General features: G+C 37.3%; 1 protein-coding gene across 1 annotated transcript in view; it reads left to right on the top strand.

The window, feature by feature from the left end:
- Window positions 1-8,683: 8,683 nt before the first annotated feature.
- LOC127962237 (leukocyte immunoglobulin-like receptor subfamily B member 1) overlaps window positions 8,684-20,063 on the top strand; it is a 238,583-nt gene continuing 227,203 nt past the window's right edge. The window contains exons 1-3 of the mRNA XM_052561777.1: window positions 8,684-8,809; window positions 19,267-19,302; window positions 19,436-19,708. Of these exons, the coding sequence (XP_052417737.1) occupies window positions 8,779-8,809; window positions 19,267-19,302; window positions 19,436-19,708 (340 nt within the window). The 5' untranslated portion in view covers window positions 8,684-8,778. The remainder of the gene's footprint in view (window positions 8,810-19,266; window positions 19,303-19,435; window positions 19,709-20,063) is intronic.

Below are 20,063 nucleotides of genomic sequence, written 5' to 3'. Positions count from 1 at the left end.
GGCAATGCCTTCAGAACTTCACAGAGGCGCGACTAAACATTTCAGAGCGCTTTCATTTTTGCGCATTTATTTTGTCGGCGGAACAGATCGGGACGGATCTACGAATATGAGAAAGAAAAGGAAGAAAGTAAAGCAATGCAAAAACATAAGGTGAAAGAAAGGGGACCTTACAGGAACAAGCTCACACCAAGCGCAAAACAGCGGTGTTTGGAGAAGCTCCCAGGCAGCTCTTGCAGCGGCACAGAGACCTGAACCATATACCTCAGTGCACACATATGGACATTGGGAATTATATTGTTTACAATGTAAGTCAATTTGCATTCACGCTGTTAATGGCTTTAATCTAACCCGGACATTTACATCTCGCAATCACACATTTAACTACCCTAGCTAACCCAGAACTGGTTTGTCCACTTTGCAGCCCCCAACACAAAAACCTGGTACAGTACAGTATGTGTCATTGGGTTAAAATCAAATTATAACTAAACATACACAGCAATGTAATTACAATACGCTAAAACGCATGTGAACAAACTTACTTTGGCCAGTACAACACTGTTTTCATCACCTGCTGTAGATGGACCCAGCCACAGCAGAAAGCCTCGTAACTTTCCAAAGACTTGTGGCTTTTAAACTCCTGCATTGTGTAGTAACTTAAACCAAAAACAATATTATACCCAATGTCCATATGTGTGCATGGAGGTAAATGGTCCAGGTCTCTGTGCCACTTGAGAGCTTCTACAATTACCGCTGTTTTGCGCTTGGTGTAACCTAAAAAAAACGGTATTTCATTGTTCCTATGTTTTCCATATGTATCGTGTGAGGTACTGCAGCAGTTTTTAACGCAGCAGTAACTTCCAGGCATGGTAAAACAGTGCAGAATTGCGAGAACCTCCTCTTAACAACACATTTAAACAATCCTGTTTCGCCGCCGGTATCATTCGCTGTCGCTTTCATTCTGTTGTACTGCGGAGCTTCGGTCACGAAAACAAATTCCTCGTATGTGTAAACATATCTGTCAATAAAGCTCATTCTGATTAGGATTCCAACATGGCGGAGACCGTGATATCGAGGGAGGGGCTTTGTGCTATGACGACAACTTCTCATTCTCATCTATACAGGGAACATCAGCACTGAGAAGTGATGCATCTGTTGATGTTGAGGATGAAGTTGGGAAAATAATTGAAAAAAAAAAAAAAACATTTTAACATTTCACTGTTAGCATATTGAAAGAGGTCACTTTTAACAGCTCAGGGGTGTTTAGAGATTGGTTTGTGTCTGCTGTCAGTTCGGTGGGGTACTAAACACGTCCTCTCTACACTGGCTACGTTTATATGCAACCAATCAGATTGATGGCTCAAACGGACTGAAAAGCCTTCATGTAAACACCTTTATCGATCCGACTGAGGTCAATCAGAATTAAATTGATTGAATGGATTGAAGGGGTGGCTTATTTCTCTTCTAATAAGATTAAGAGTTCATGTAAACCAGGGGCGTAGCCATTTTTTCAGAAGTGAGGGGGACAGAAATTTGGTGAGTTTGGTGATTTTAACTCGGATGTAAAATCACCAAACTCTTTAATAAAGTCTGTATGGTGCCCTGGTGGCCTGTATACAGTAGCCAGTACAAACATAACAGGGGATTTATCATTAACATTGGTTTCTCTGGATATAACATTATCCATAGAAACCAATGTTAATGATAAATCCCCTGTTATGTTTGTACTGGCTACTGTATACAGGCCACCAGGGCACCATACAGACTTTATTAAAGAGTTTGGTGATTTTACATCCGAGTTAGTTCTGGCTGCAGATAAAGTCTTAATAGTTGGTGATTTTAATATCCATGTCGATAATGAAAAAGATGCATTGGGATCAGCATTTCTAGACATTCTGAACTCTATTGGTGTTAGACAATACGTTTCAGGACCTACTCATTGTCAAAATCATACTCTAGATTTAATACTGTCACATGGAATTGATGTTGATAGTGTTGAAATTATTCAGCCAAGTGATGATATCTCAGATCATTATTTAGTTCTGTGTAAACTTCATATAGCCAAAATTGTAAATTCTACTTCTTGTTACAAGTATCGAAGAACCATCACTTCTACCACAAAAGACTGCTTTTTAAGTTATCTTCCTGATGTATCCGAATTCCTTAGCATATCCAAAACCTCAGAACAACTTGATGATGTAACAGAAACTATGGACTCTCTCTTTTCTAGCACTTTAAATACAGTTGCTCCTTTACGCTTAAGAAAGGTTAAGGAAAACAGTTTGACACCATGGTATAATGAGCATACTCGCACCCTAAAGAGAGCAGCTCGAAAAATGGAGCGCAGCTGGAGGAAAACAAAACTAGAGGTATTTCGTATTGCTTGGCGGGAAAGTAGCATATCCTACAGAAAAGCATTAAAAACTGCTAGATCTGATTACTTTTCTTCTCTTTTAGAAGAAAACAAACATAACCCCAGGTATTTATTCAATACAGTGGCTAAATTAACGAAAAATAAAGCCTCAACAAGTGTTGACATTTCCCAACACCACAGCAGTAATGACTTTATGAACTACTTTACTTCTAAAATCGATACTATTAGAGATAAAATTGCAACCATTCAGCCGTCAGCTACAGTTTCGCATCAGACAGTGCACTATAGACCCCCTGAGGAACAGTTCCACTCATTCTCTACTATAGGAGAGGAAGAATTGTATAAACTTGTTAAATCATCTAAACTTACAACATGTATGTTAGACCCTATACCATCTAAGCTCTTAAAAGAGGTGCTTCCAGAAGTCATAGGTCCTCTTCTGACTATTATTAATTCATCATTGTCATTAGGATATGTCCCCAAAACCTTCAAACTGGCTGTTATTAAGCCTCTCATAAAAAAGCCACAACTTGACCCCAGAGAACTAGTTAATTATAGACCAATCTCGAATCTCCCTTTTCTGTCCAAGATACTAGAAAAGGTGGTATCCTCACAATTATATTCCTTCTTAGAGAAAAATGGTATATGTGAGGATTTCCAGTCAGGATTTAGACCGTATCATAGTACTGAAACTGCTCTCCTTAGAGTTACAAATGATCTGCTCCTATCATCTGATCGTGGGTGTATCTCTCTATTAGTTTTATTGGATCTTAGTGCTGCGTTTGACACAATTGACCACAACATTCTTTTGCATAGACTTGAACACTTTGTTGGCATCAGTGGAAGTGCATTAGCATGGTTTAAATCGTACTTATATGACCGCCATCAGTTCGTAGCAGTGAATGAAGATGTATCATATCGATCACAAGTGCAGTATGGAGTACCTCAAGGCTCAGTTCTAGGGCCGCTACTCTTCACACTTTATATGTTACCCTTGGGAGATATCATCAGGAAACATGGTGTTAGCTTTCACTGTTATGCTGATGATACGCAGCTCTATATTTCCTCGCAGCCCGGTGAAACACACCAATTTGAAAAACTAATGGAATGCATAGTCGATATAAAAAATTGGATGACGAGTAATTTCTTACTGCTAAATTCAGAAAAAACAGAGGTGTTAATCATAGGGCCTAAAAACTCTACTTGTAATAACCTAGAACACTGTCTAAGACTTGATGGTTGCTCTGTCAATTCTTCGTCATCAGTTAGGAACCTAGGTGTGCTACTTGATCGCAATCTTTCCTTAGAAAGCCACGTTTCTAGCATTTGTAAAACTGCATTTTTCCATCTCAAAAATATATCTAAATTACGGCCTATGCTCTCAATGTCAAATGCAGAAATGTTAATCCATGCATTTATGACTTCAAGGTTAGACTATTGTAATGCTTTATTGGGTGGTTGTTCTGCACGCTTGGTAAACAAACTACAGCTAGTCCAAAATGCAGCAGCAAGAGTTCTTACTAGAACCAGGAAGTATGACCATATTAGCCCGGTCCTGTCCACACTGCACTGGCTCCCTATCAAACATCGTATAGATTTTAAAATATTGCTTATTACTTATAAAGCCCTGAATGGTTTAGCACCTCAGTATTTGAATGAGCTCCTTTTACATTATACTCCTCTACGTCCGCTACGTTCTCAAAACTCAGGCAATTTGATAATACCTAGAATATCAAAATCAACTGCGGGCGGCAGATACTTTTCTTATTTGGCGCCTAAACTCTGGAATAACCTACCTAACATTGTTCGGGAGGCAGACACACTCTTGCAGTTTAAATCTAGATTAAAGACCCATCTCTTTAACCTGGCATACACATAACATACTAATATCCTTTTAATATCCAAATCCGTTAAAGGATTTTTAGGCTGCATTAATTAGGTAAACTGGAACCGGAACACTTCACATAACACCGTACTTTCTACATCATTAGAAGAATGGCATCTACGCTAATATTTGTCTGTTTCTCTCTTGTTCCGAGGTCACCGTGGCCACCAGATCCAGTCTGTGTCCAGATCAGAGGGTCACTGCAGTCACCCGGATCCAGTACGTATCCAGACCAGATGGTGGATCAGCACCTAGAAAGGACCTCTACTGCCCTGAAAGACAGCGGAGACCAGGACAACTAGAGCCCCAGATACAGATCCCCTGTAAAGACCTTGTCTCAGAGGAGCACCAGGACAAGACCACAGGAAACAGATGATTCTTCTGCACAATCTGACTTTGCTGCAGCCTGGAATTGAACTACTGGTTTCGTCTGGTCAGAGGAGAACTGGCCCCCCAACTGAGCCTGGTTTCTCCCAAGGTTTTTTTCTCCATTCTGTCACCGATGGAGTTTCGGTTCCTTGCCGCTGTCGCCTCTGGCTTGCTTAGTTGGGGTCACTTCATCTACAGCGATATCATTGACTTGATTGCAAATTAAAACAGACACTATTTCAACCGAACAGAGATTACATAACTGAATTCAATGATGAACTGCCTTTAACTATCATTTTGCATTATTGAGACACTGTTTTCCAAATGAATGTTGTTCAGTGCTTTGGCGCAATGTATTTTGTTTAAAGCACTATATAAATAAATAAAGGTAAAGAAATTACACACACACAGACATATATATATAACATTATGATATAACATTTCTGTAATATCTATATATAGCCTAGTAGTCAACAGTTTTTTAACAGTAAGATTTTTTATGTTTTGAAAGAAGTCTCTTCTGTTCAGCAAGCCTGCATTTATTTGATCCAAAGTACAGCAAAAAAGGAGTAATATTGTGAAATATGTATACTATTTAAAATAACTTTTCTATTTGAATATATTTTAAATGTTATGTATTCCTGTGATCAAAGGTGCATTCTCAGCATCATTCCTCCAGTCTTCAGTGTCAAGTAAATGTACTCCATCACTGTCCGGCTCTGTATTGTTATGTGGAGTGTACCAAGTGCAATGTACCAAACACAGGATTTATTAACACAAAAAGGGGAAAACAAAACCCACGAGGGGGAAAACAATGACTCTAAACACTAGAACACTACTACAACTAAACAATAACAGGTCTCACAACGTCTTCTTCCAAGAGCAACACCAAGTAACACTATATCACAGGAACATGTAGAAACACATATCACAACATGAAAACAATCACAATGAACCGACAAAGGACAGAGCACACTAGGAGATCTAAATAGGGGAACTAATTAAGACACGACAGGTGGCACAGATAAGGCAATCACGACAAGACTAGGATAACAAGGGGGCGGGGCAAGGGGACGAGACAACACAAGCACATGGCCCAAAGACAAGGCCATGTGTTTGTACACAGAACACGGGTCTGTCATGATCCTGCCTCAAGACTAGAGAAAAGTCAGGACATGAAGGCAGAATCATGACATGTATATCATGTTAATATATTGCCATAGTTACATTTCATAACATGCCAATAACATGTGATACCAATTTCACATGTTCGCACATACATAAGTTCATGCATATTTTATTTTTGTTAAAGAATTAACGAAAAAAAATTATGCATGAACTTATGTATGTGCAAACATGTGAAATTGGTATCACATGTTATTGGCATGAGTTTTTGCCTTGATCATAGAAAATATGAGCTAGGCATCATGTATGACAGTCAAAAATGAGATATGAGCTACAAAATGACCATATCCTGCCATTAGCTATATAGAAGACATATCTTGTATGTATAGGGCTTATATGTGGATATGAAGAAGCAATACAGGAGACCTATATGTCCTGTATATGCACATGTATGCACCTCAATTTTGCCTAGTTGTGGCATATATGCGCATATCTCCACATATAGGTTCTTTCCATGTGGGTTCACCCCCCACTTTGTGTCAGATGCGGATCAATTGCTGTACCACACTGAGATGCAGTTTGTGAGTATGCCCTCAATGGTACAGCGGTAGAATTCAACAAGGATCCTGGGACTCAGGGGAGCTTTCTTAAGTCTCCATAAGAAGTAAAGGCTCTGCTGTGTTGTATAATAAAGTGTTGGATAAATGTGTGTCCTGTCATTATAAAATTCTCCTTTCACACAGTAACTGTGAAGTGAAGCAAAACACTCAAGATACACATCCACAAGCAGCTGGATTTGGGTGCGGGGAGGGGCTTTTTTTTTTTACAAATATGAGCAGCACGGCACAGTGGTTTGTATATTTATCCAGAAATAGATACATATGAATTCAGCTGTTAAAAACAAATAAAGAAACCATGTAGGAGAGTGGTTGTTATGTGCAAACAGTGAGAAACTCTATATTTGTGCAGTCAATAAAAATCACTTCTGATTTGAAGCTTGTACCATATATGCACATCAACCCGATAATTTTATTTAGTGTTCATGTAAACACTACAATCAGATTCATTAATCAGAATGAATTCAGTGTGATTGAACAATAATTGTGCATGTAAACGTAGCTGTCGTGGCGTTTGTGCAGCTCTGTCCATTGAGCCACACTGATGCATTTCAATGCGGTGCGAAGACTTTATTACTGCACTGTTTCATCCCACTTTGGGGTGTCTGGCTTCCCATAGGTCAGACAGTACATACAATGAACAAAATTATAAATTAAACACTTGTGTTTTTCCCCACATTTTTCATGAGCTGAACTCAAAGATCTAGGACTTTTTGGATGGCCAGCAAACTCACCGGACATGTCACCCATTGAGCATGTTTGGGATGCTCTGGATTGGTGTATACGTCTATTCCAGGTCCTGAAAGTATCCAGCAACTTCACACAGCCATTGAAGAGGAGTGGACCAACATCCCACAGGCCACAATCATCAACCTGATCAACTCTATGTGGAGGAAATGTGTTGCCCTGCGTGAGGCAAATGGTGGTAGCACCAGATACTGACTAGTTTTCGCACCCCCGACCCCCAATACAGTAAAACGTAACATTTTAGAGTGTCCTTTTATTGTGGCCAGCATAAGGCACACCTGTGCAATAATCATGCTGTCCAATCAGTATCTTGATATGCCACTCATGTGAGGAGTGTGTAAGAAGTGCTCACGAACAAAGATTTAGACAGATTTGTGTACAATATTTAGGAGAAATAGGCCTATGGTGTACATAGAAAAAGTCCTATATCTTTGAGTTCAGCTCATGAAAAAGTGTGAAAAAACAAAAGTGTTGTGGTTATAATTTTGTTCAGTGTATGTGTGTGCTCAAAAATTATCTTCTGTCCTGAATTTAATGTTGCAAGAAGCACAAACTGAAGTGTGGGCATCACAGAAACACAAATTGGCACATATGCCAATAAATGTAAATCAGCATTTAGATAACATAACAGTAATAAATGTATCTTGCACATGTCCGCATTGTTCTGTAAAATCACATCTACTGTCCTGAAACAGGTCTATAGCCAGATGGTGACTCTAGCACAGAGTAGTTAAATAATTATAATCAGTCCATTTAAATCAGTTTATATAATTTGAACGAAAACAATACATTATAAAAAACAAATTTTTTTTTTTTTTTTTCTTTTTGAGATCAGATAAACTAGTAAACTCCTGGAATGTCACTCACATACAGATGTCAGTTAAAATAAAATAAATAATAAAATAAAATAACTTCAGCAAGATTTGGCTTAAAAGCACAAGTGTTTTATAGTGGATGCTGGCTGAAGGTGTTTTAAATTTAGATTATGTAGTGGCCAGTGGTCTAGTAATTATTTACTATATATAGTCATTGTAAATTAAATGTATATTATTTACTATATACATTGCACATTGTGTAACAGAATTTGTTGACATGCTTTGATGTTCAAAAACACATTATTTTTCAAACACTGTACATAAGTGTGGGTCCTCTATGCCCCACTTCTCACAAACATGTAACAAAGTCCCTCCTTCAGACAACCACAGTCTGCTCTGATTGGCCAGCTGACCCAGTGCATTGTTATTGGCCGAACAAAGGAATAGATCACCCAAAAATGAAAATTCTCTCATCTTTTACACATTCCCGATGTTTATGACTTTCTTTCTTCAGATGAACACAGGAAAATATTCTTAGTCTGACAACAAAACTCAAATGGCATGAAAAGGCCTACATTCTTAATTTGTGAATCAACAAAATAAGTTTCAGAAGAATTCTGACAGAACTTCTTTTCGAGTAGAGAAACAGATCTCCTGTAACTTGCATCCACAAAAAAAGAAGCTAAATCTCTTAGAATTAATCTCTTTTTCTTCCTATTTCTTTGTTTATTTCTGTAAAGAGTTTTGTCTCCTCCCTCGTCTCTTCTTGAAGTGTGAAATGACTGTTTAAACAGGAAGTGTCTGTTTTAGATGACACCGGACAGCAGTTATTTTTATTAATGTGTCAGTATGGGCTCCGGTGCACTGCCTCTCATTCTCTGTAAGTAATTTATTATATTCTATACCTGAGATCTTAAACTCAGCTGCAGACCTCCAGGAACTGAGTTTGGCTGCCCTCTTCTACACTTTCTTCTGTTTTCTGTTTCTAATATGTTGTACTCAGTTGAAGATCAATTTCAGCAGGTTGTGCTGTGTGTGGGAGGGTTTGTGACTTTAACCTAACTGCTAATTCTGTTCTCTTTTTCTGGCATTTTTACCTTTATTTTGACAGGACAGATCAGAATTGATAGGAAGTGAAGTGTGTGTGTGTGTGTGATGGGGGGTTGTTGTAAAAAAAAAGTCCCGTGTCAGGATTAGCACAGTAACTGTATTCTTTATTGTTCAGATTCAGTGTGAGGACATTTTAAAGTGTGTGTTAATGTGTTTGGACAGATAAGTCACACTTAAAGGGACAGTTCACCCAAATATGAAAATTCTGTCATTGATTTCTCACCCTCACGTCGTTCCAAACCCATAAGACCTTAGAAAAAGAGACGGAAAAGAAGAGAACAGGCTCAAATTAAGATCATTTTTATTAAATTTGAGAGTTTCCAGAACCTTAATACACAGCAAGGGAACTGAAACATTTGAGGCCTTGAAACATAGCAAGGGCTTCATTAAAAGTGTCAACCGGGAGGGGGGGCGAGCCCTGCCCCTTTGAGGTGGGACGCTAAGGTGCCCTCTTGGTCCGGGCTGTCCTCAGACGGTTTCTTCTGAGGGAAGGGGTGCCGAGATAGACAAAGAAGAAAAAGCCCAAGATGAGGCCCGCGCATCACTTTTAGGTACTTTTAGATTCCTGTTAAACTTACTTGGATTTTGATAACATTAAGTTAATAATGTATTTTAATGTCGGCCTCATCTGCCTTAATATTCTCTGAGTTTCCATGTTAACCATAATTTTACTGAGAAAAAAATAAAAACAATGAGGCAATAATGATTGGATAATTAATAATAATTTAATAATACTGTCAAAATTCATAATGTAATACTAAATAAATTATTTATGTACATTAAATAAGCTACAGATCCCTGCAAAGTGTGCTAAAAGGCCTGATAACTGCTGTTGTAACAGGATGATGAAACCCTTGTTTAATATTAGGTAACCAAACGTTTCATTCAAATATCCACTTAATCTTTCATTTCTGGTCACCTTTATGCGATAGAGAAATTATTTCTTCAACAAAACCACGCAGACATCACAACCCTTACAAAGACTAATCCTTGGTTTTATTGAAGTAAAATGTTATTTTGTGTCATTTCTAAATGCTTGAGACTATAAAAATCAATCAGACAACTGTATCAGTAAAATCATAACCACAGATAACTGTCTAGCTACTAGTGTTGTCACGATACCGTAATTTCAAACTTTGACACAATACCTTGAAAAATAACGATATTCGATACCATTTTCGATACCACAGAGAAAAAACTGCCACAATATTATTATTTTTTTTTTTAGATAAATATATCATGTCTATATATATATATATATATATATATATATAGCCAATGAGATTCTGTTTGCATATTAGTTCCGCCCACTACTAAGGAACTCCATTATCTTACAGGAAAACAAAGAAAATACAACAAACAGGAAAATACAACAAAGAATATCTCTCTCGCTCTATCTCTCTCTCTCTCTCTCACTTCCGAGTTGACGAAGTGTGTGAGCGTGACTGGAGGGCTTGTGAGTGAAGCTGTTTTCTATTTTTTCCCCTTGTTGTTTTTCTGGTCTTTTCTATCTAGTATTTTTTATACTTGGTTGGGCCGCGTGCTATCCACTTTATCGGGGAAGCATGTCAGCTCCACATGTGCAGGTTTTGAGTTCACTCACGTGGCGTAATGCGGTTAAAGTAGCTGCCGCGTGAGTGTGGAGGAATGTTGTCTTGCCATTGGTGAGGTTGTGGGGCACGAGAGCGTGCTATCTGCCTCCAGAAGGAATAGTGCCATTGTGGTGTTTCTTAATAGTGAAGATAAAGTCAATGAAGTAGTCGAACATGGTATAGTCATCGGTTGTGATTTTGTCTCTGTTCTTCCTTTTCGTTGCCAGCTAAGCAGTGGTGCGCCCAGAAAATTTTAACAGGGGTGGCCAGTTGAGGCCACAGTAAATCTTGGGGTGCCACATCGAAATAAAGAAAAAAAAAAAAAAAACTAATGGTCTGCTATATTGACAAAAAAACATATCTCTGTGATTTCTGGGATTTTATCGATAACGATAATTAGACTATTTTGCTGAGTGTTATTGTGCTGATGTCTAATTTCTAATCGTGCTGACAGATGACTCTTATTTTTACATTTATACAATTTTTTCTAAAAGTGTGAACCATGTTTTAGGTAAACTACTTGCATTTAGGCCATTACCAAGCAAATGCAATCAGTATCAACAAAATTGATCTTTACAATGCAGAGAAAACAGAAGCTGCATCTGAAGATGCTTTTAAAACACTTAATGCAGCTCTGAGGGACATGGAACACTTTAACCTGCAGTTACAAATGAATGAATTATGTTTTGATATTTTAAACAGAAAACATTGAAAACTGATGTTTGAAAAAAATAAAATAAAATAAAATTAAAAGGTACCTTAAATATGAAATTAAGTCACTGTTAATAAGTGAGTCATTGTGATTGAACCGAATCATTTAAAGGGTTGATTCATTCAGGAACGAAACACTTTCATGTTGCTCAGAGATGCAAAACACTGGCTGGGTTTGGAATGATGAACAAAAACAGGGAATATGTTGTCTAAAACGTAAGTCTCTTGATATTAACTTCTTGTTTATTGAACTGTTGCATAAAAGAAATATCACATTTGTAATTATGCTGACTTGGAGAAAAACATCACTCTTCATGTAACTATATGAAATTTTATCAATTATATAGACCTATGAATTTTCTGCCCCATATCTTGAAAAATTTGTTAATTGTGAATTTCCAGAGACAGAACGCACTACAAATGTGTATGCACACCAGTCACATGATGTATGCGCTCACTTTGTTTTGTTTGGACAGTGTAGGGGCAGCTACTCTGGTGGCGCCAATATGCAATCTTTTATGGTGGCTGCAGCCGGTGTGCAAGGTTTTTTTTTTTTATTTCTTAAACAATTGTGAATGTACATTCTGCATTTAAATGAATAGTACCCACTGCAAATCATCCTAGGGGTGGCCACAGGGGTGGCCAGAGTTTATACAGTGGTGGCCGTGGCCACCCCTTGGGGGCGCCCTTGGCTAAGAGAGTTACTTTGTCAAATGTTCCACCATTCGCAAGTGACGAAATTTTGACACAAGCTTTATCTCCGATTAAAAAGATCCCAATCAATTGTGGATCACCTCTGTTAAAACACATTGTTTCGTTCAGGCGATTAGCGTATATGATTATTCAGGATAATGTCGAGCTAGACATAATGCTAAATTTTCGAATTGACAATTTTGAATATGTCAGCCCCCCCCCCCCCCCCCAAAAAAAAGGGGTTTCCCTTCATCTCCGTTCCAGTGCTTTTCTGTGGCACTGAGGACAGCAACTTCTATCGCTTTCCTCAGCTCAGTGATGAAGCGGACAATTTGCTGACTTTAAAATAAGCTGCTTTGTTTTGTTTTACATTTCATATTATCAATACTCTCTGTGTCTATCTTGAATGAATAACGTCCGCCAACGTCATTCATTTCATTGGATCAGTTGCTGGTGACGATGCAGAGTCCACACGTGGGGTAGAAGCCGCTGATTGGCTGAGAAGCTTTCACTCAAATCTTTCCTCGGGCTGCTTATTGGATGAACCGCTAGAATGAAAATCACTCACTACTCTTTCAAAAGCAAAGCAAAGAAAGTGCTTTAGAGAATAGTTTGGTGATATTGCAAGAAGCATGTGTGACGTAGGGTCAATTCAGGTAGAGTGGGACATCAGGTTGAGTGGGACACTTAAGCTTTTGGGTACTGTAAAGGGTTAATTTTGTAAGCCACTCACAATAATTGTTACTGTGTTGTAGCTGAATGTCTATTGGATATGAAATAAAGGTTGTGATTGATGTGACATCACAGATGTGGTCCAGTTGTTATTTTTCAAATTGCTTGACTACTGGGACCTAACGGTAAGTCACCCGGCATGTGTACATCTATTTCAGAATAATAAGGTTGATAATTCTGTCACTTATGATGTAACAATAAAACTTTTGCTTTTACATACATTTTTACTGTATGTGTATTACAGATTAATAACAATTAGCATCTAACTGCTGGTGTCCGCCCCCAAAAAGCTGCCGTTCCTCCCCTGCAACAGTTCAGGGAAGTGACCCCTATACTGGTTGTAAGAGGGTCTATGGGGATGCAAGTGACCCAAAGGCCAATGAGGAATGGGTGGCTTGCTGCCACTGCCAACGGTGGTATCATGAGTCCTGCGGAGAGCTCAACGGACTTATGGATGACTTCATCTGTCTTGGATGTGTTCACTGAAGTTGTTAAAAGGTGGTAAAAGGATGTAGGCTTGATGAAAGTTCCATTCATTGAATGTATAGTGAAGTTTACAATGTTACAATTTTTGCATTAGTTCCAGAAATGCATTTAAAAAAAATTCTTCCAAGTATTAATTAATTTAAGGTCTCTGTTGTTGTATTTTGCACCTCATAATGCGCCACACATTTTCAATGCATATATTCTGGTTTTATTAACGTTTTACACAACTTCCCAATATCATTGGAATTGGGGTTGTATTTTGCTCATTTTAACCATAAAATAGTGTCCCACTTTCCCTAACAAAGTGTCCCACTCAACCTGATTGCTTCCAGTTTGCTGAAGAGGGTGTCAGATGGTGTTTAAAGATGAAGAGTTTGTTAATAAATACATAAATTGGGAAAATTTCACCATAGTGGCCTTCATTACAATATATTTAAACAAAACACATATAATATTAATACACTCTAACTGATTTAGGTTGTTTAAAATGCAATTTACCAAAAAGTGTCCCACTTTACCTGACTTCACCCTATTGTGTGGAGAAAGAGCATTTTTTTTCAAAATGACTCTTAAAGGAAGATGATAAGAAAAAAAAAATGATGGCAAAATAAGTAAAACGAGTGAAGTTCAAGACGATGTGGATCAGGATACAGAAAGTGATGGTGGGTCTTCTGACTCTAGTATGACACTTTCTCAGGGGGAGTTCATTGGTCGGGATTACGGACTTGATGATATTAAGTTATTCCTTAGATCAACAAAAAATAAAAGAGTGTGCACGTGCAGGAATATTTTCCTGATGTCAAACAGTTCGTTGGAAAAAAACAAGAAGCCTAATGCCAAAGAGTTGCTTTACAAACAAAGAAGTCTAAAGACATAAGAAAATTGTGAGGAATCTCAATACTGCTATAAACAACGATGTCTGTTCATTTTAAAAGTAGAATGGCTGATGTTTTCTTTTTTGCTATTTTGGTGTTTTTTCTTTTTTTATGAGTGAAGTTCATGTAGATACTTTGAATGTTAACGGTGCAAGAGAATCTACAAAAGAGCTGCAATATATGAAGTAATTAAACAGAAAGATATTGATGTTGTTTTGTTACAAGAAACTGAGCACAACGCCCCTCCCCCGCGCAGGCACTCTCCGTCTTCAGTTCTGTCTTTGCTCTCTCCTCGCATCAAAATCACCTGATCCTAAAGGTCGGAAGACCGAATCCATGTTTCACGTGGTGCATTCGGAAAATATTCTTGCTGAATTACCGCTGGGTGTGAATTGCAGTCAAAAAAAAAAAAGTTGCCTTATCTTCTCTTACAACTTGTGACAAGCATTCCGCACATGCAGCTGACATAACTTTAAATAAAACATACACACAAAAAAATCTATCCAGTTATGAAATGTTTTGTGTTTGTGTGTTGACAAATATTTCGCGATCTCAGGATTCCCACACAATACGTCCGCTAAAGTCACAACCTAGTAACTCCTTTGGGCCGATTCATTATAATGAATGGTTAAAGCAATTGTTCTGCCCATCAGTGTCTGAATCGGTGTGTAACAAATCATTACTTCTTAGAAGAACGTACACATCTGAAGTGAGAAAGTAAGTGTGCTTACCCCATTTAGCAAGAGTTTTTAGTAAAATTTAGCCTTAATAATCCACAGTGTGTATAGGCCTATGACAATGTGTAGTAAACTACCGATAAAATCATTTAGTTTAAAGTTCGACTGGAGTGAGATGAAACTAGATCAAATCACAAAGCATGCTGTTGCTAGCTAGCTGCTAATAATATTACATTTTATATGGTAAAAAATTACACCTTTTAACGCTACGTTTTAAATACAATTTTTTAAATGCTACTTTTTAATTGATATGATTATACTAAAATAATTATAAGGTCTATTAGAAAAGGATTTTATCTTTCTAAACTATGAAAGCCAGTCATGAAAAATCACAGGTTTTTTTTTTTTTTTTTTTGCAAAGAGGGCAAGAAACGATAACAGTGATCGTTTTTTCATGAATAAATAGGATAAGAAGAAATCGCAAACTGTTTCTTTGTATTTATTTTACATTTAGCATATATTGGGCTGGACAGATTTTAATCACCATCTTAGTATTTTCAATAAATGTTATGTAACACCAGTAAGTTTTACAGATCATAGTATGGTGCACTGTAAGCTTATTTTAAGCTCAATAAAACCAAAAAGTGCATACTAATTTGTTAAATTATAATTAGTTTTAATGAATAATTTAAGTATTTTTGGGAAACTCACAGAACAAAGAAGTCTTCTTTTTATTCATTGCAACAGTGGTGGGATGTTAGTAAGATAAAAATAAGACTATTGACTCAACAGTATACTCACAATGTTAACCAAATAGATGCCACCACCCCAATACTTTTTCAGTATGGAAAAAAAGAATGGGCAGAAACGGTTTATTCATGGATTGCGCTCAGAAGATGGAGTGTTATTGTCGGATCGTGCTGATATTTGGGGAAGGGCAGTACAGTTATATCAAAATCTGTATAGGAGTGAGCACAAGTAAGCGTGTTGTGTGAAAAACATTTTCCTTGACAACCTAGCAAAGGTGTCAGAGGAGGTAAAACACACCAGGTTTATGTATAGTCTCAGTTGGTTATGTCTAAAATGAAAGTAAATAACTGAAAGAAACAGATGTATGTCTGTATTTTAGATGTGTGCAGGTCTTAAAGGGACAGTACTGAACATGGTGCCACTGTAATTAAAGGGATAGTTCACCCTAAAATTTAATTTCTGCCATTGTTTATTCAATCACAAACATAAAGTATATTATTATTCTTTTTTATTTTATTTTTTCTTGTGCTGAACACAAAAGAATATATTTTGAAGAAGCTGATAACCCAACAGTTGCTGGTCCACACTGACTTTGACAGTAAGAGGGGAAAACACTCTGGAAATCACTGTGAACCAGAAACTGTTTGGTTTTCAATCTTCTTCAAAATAGTGTTTATGTTTAGCAGAAGGAAACTGTAATGAGTCATTACCAGACGGGGAATCCATTTTGCAAGCTTTAATAAACAACTCGTGGTCGTACAGGCAGGGGTCAGGACCAGCAAACACAACAGTAGAGATAATCAGAATCGTCGTCAAACACAGGCAATAGATCGGGATCAGAGGCAATGTTCAGAGTCCAATAAACAATCCAAGGTCAAGAGGCAGGCAGCAAAGGTTCAAGAAACGGCAAACAAACAGAACTGGTAAACAGGAAATCAAAACACGGGAAATAACGCTTGGAAATGTCAGCCGGAGCAAAACAAGACTTCGCATTAGACTGATGTGGTTGTGCAGCTTAAATAGCAGTACTCATGAGCTGCACCTGAGTGGTGATCAGAGTCCAATGCACGGGGTAGATGAGAAGTGTAGTTGTGAGTGAGTGCGTGAGTGTCAATATTCCGGAGATAGGGCCCTCTGCTGGCCAGTAGAGGGAATCACGGGGTTCGTCTCCGTGACAAAAACTCATTCAGGTTTCTTCGGCGTGTGTATTTGTAATGTGTATCTTTGTTTTTGTTTGGTTTGTTTTTTAATAACAAAGATTAATTTATGACAGAGATTTTTATCCTATCCCATATTGGCCTAAATATCCATACTTTTTCATATTCTGTTACCTTAATGTAACGAGTTTTGTCTTTATTATTGGGATACTAGTTTGACTGTGATGCTCAAACAGCTTGCAAAATAGAAAAACCAACATGACAAACATGATCATGAAAAAAAAGCACTTTCCCGGTCCGTGATAGTGCCCTCATAATCAGCATTTCGCCCCTGCCCCTCCAGAGGTCTGTGCACGACACTGTGTCTGCAGATGTGGACAGACAGGGTGACTTGCCCAGCCTTATTTATCTGAACCAGAATAAAGAGACGATGAACAGAGAGATGTTTCTCCATCAGAACGCCGGCTCATGCTTCAGCAGCATCACACACATGCGTCCTTGTACTGACAAGGAAGAGAAGAGATAGTTGAATGAAGTAATTATTTTTGTTTTCTTGGACACAAAATGTATTCTCGTAGCTTCATAAAATGACAGTTGAACCACTGATGTCACATGGACTGTTTTAACAGTGTTCTTACTGCATTTCTTGGCTCTGAACCTGGTAGTTACCTTCCTGTCTATGAAGGATTTCAACAGAAATATCTTAGTTTGTGTTCAAAAGATGAACGAAGGCCGTACTGGATTAGAAGAACACGAGGATGAGTAAATAATGACAGGGTTATCATTTTGGGGTGAACGATCTCTTTAAAAATGTATGAATTCCACTGCATTAGACACAACATGTCCAACCAAGAGCCAACAGATGATGCTCAAGCTTTTTTAGATCTAACTTCTGTTTTCTGAGACACTTTTTCACAGTTTTAACACGTTGTTTCAACATCATGTTGAGTGAATGTTTGAAGTCAGTTCTGCTCAGGTTTATAGACCTTTAGAAATGAGCAGAAACATGTTCCACTAAAGCTTGACTATCAGAAAGAATCTGTAATTATTCACATCACATTTATTATCACGTTTTATTTTGTGAAATGTTTTTGCTATATTTAGTTAAATTAAAGGCCACTTGTTGTGATATACTTCAGATATGAATATATTTTATTATCATGTTCACATTGTGAACACTGAAAGCACTGAGGTCACATGCAGCAGTTTTCTTTTCTGCTTCACTTTAACTGAACTGAGTTTGGTTCATTGGTTCATAAATTCTCGTATAAGGAACGCCTACATTTACTTCACTATATTACAATAAAATCTAATCTAATCTTTACAAACTCATTGGAAAGGTCTAAGACTCCCAAATATATATTTTACCAATGTTTTTTGTTAAAAATTATGTGGGAAAGTAATAGATTAATTTATGACAAGAGTGCACCCTCAAAAATCTACATTATAACAGGAGTTTTGACCTTTGTTTAAAAAAAAAAAAAAAACTTCTTTGTTGCCTTTTTTCTCTATCATTTTAGAAATCATCAGAAATTATATATCAGCTGAAAACTTAAAATCTCAAAATTCATCCTTTGAAGTCTATGTTCAAAAATGTGAGTGACAGTTAAATATACTTCATGTGAAAACACTCTAAATGTCTAAATAATTTTTTGGGCCGCTATAAAGTCACAATTAAGCTGATGGTAGCAGCGTCAAACAGGAAGTGAGTGCATCTCAAACACTTTGACCTCATTTGTTCAGGAGTTTTGTGGCTATAGTTTCAGTGAATAATCAGTGATGAGAAAGATGAACCATTTTACTGCATGTAACCTGTTCACAAGTGTCTTAATACAAAAGTGATTTTATTTCAGACACCATTTACAAGCGGTAGTCTGTGATTTTATTGCTGTTCGTATCCACATCTCTGAGTTTACAAAATGTAAAAGATTTAAAATTAAAAGTTTAAATCCTTTCTGACCACTGAAAATCACAAATATTCACAATGGGTCTTTATAATGGCAGCAGCAGATGTGCAATACAGTTTCAAAATGTGTATTATATACAGTTTTATACAGTGAGTATAATTATATACAACTATATCATGTCTATTTTCCTATTTTTGAACAGGAGATTAAAAAAAAAAGAAATAATAAATATGATTATATACTGTAGATATGCTAAAATATGCTTTTGGTAAATACATATATTTTATTTACAGAAGACAGTCATGTGACTAGCATCACGAGCAGCTTGTTCCTTTGTGTTAAAACAGACGTCACACTGGTGGATGAGAATACACTCATGTGTTGTATGTTGTGAATCTCAGAGGTTGAAAGTGCTTCTCTGGGCAGCAGTGAATCATCAGTGAATCGACTCTCGTATCGGTTCATGAGTCCTGTGACGTCATTGTGTGTGTTGATGTTAAATGATGGAGAATCTCCAGCATCAGTTCTCATGATGAGCTTCAAAACACAGAAAAACACTTTCAGTTCAAACTCTAGACATGTTTCAGTGATCTGCATTGTGTTGAATGAATGGAAATGCTTCATATCTGTGTTTCTTCTGTTTTTAGTGCTGATGTCCTTCATCCACGCTGGACTCACTCAAGGTACTGTGCTGGGAATTTAACAAATCTGAATAGTTTTCTAGTTCTTTGATGTTTCATGAGGAGGTTTTGAGTTCATAACAGTGATTGATACAATGATAATGATCAATATTTACTCATATGTTTATTAATACAGAGAGACCAAAAGCTGTAGTGAAGGTGACTCCAGATGAGCGTGTGTTCAGCGGAGAGAGAGTCACTCTCACATGTGACATACAGGGAGCAGGACACATTCAGTGGACATACAGCTGGTTTAAAAATGGAAACACTTTCTATCCACACACAACAGCAGCAGCAGAGATCAGTTTCACAGCTGAGTGGTCTTCCAGTGGTCAATACAGCTGTAGAGGACACACATACAACCCACAGAGATCATACACCAGTTCTGCTGTTACACTGACTGTATCAGGTGAGTGTTCAGATTCACATCTGTTTAATCATCATTTAACATCAATAGATTTTGCTCCAGGATGAATAAATTTAGCGATATAACCCTGACTGATTTAATTGAACTGAATGTATGTAGAAAATGATTTGCTAAAATAATAACATTAACAGCAACTCTGAAATAACAGAACACAGTATATCTATCAGTCAGATTCATGTTTTTACTGTAACCCTGTGCACTTTCTTTCAGAAATAATAGAATCATCATGTAGGAATATGTTATACATTGCCAAGTATAAATAAATATTTTATGAATAGTGCAATTAACATTCATCTGAAAAAAGAAAAATAATAAACTCACCCTGAATAAGCCTAGG

Source organism: Carassius gibelio, chromosome B7 (genome assembly GCF_023724105.1).
Source record: "Carassius gibelio isolate Cgi1373 ecotype wild population from Czech Republic chromosome B7, carGib1.2-hapl.c, whole genome shotgun sequence".
NCBI lineage: Eukaryota > Metazoa > Chordata > Actinopteri > Cypriniformes > Cyprinidae > Carassius > Carassius gibelio.
Note: the sequence above shows the minus strand (reverse complement) of the source record. Positions and strands in the feature narration are given on the sequence as shown.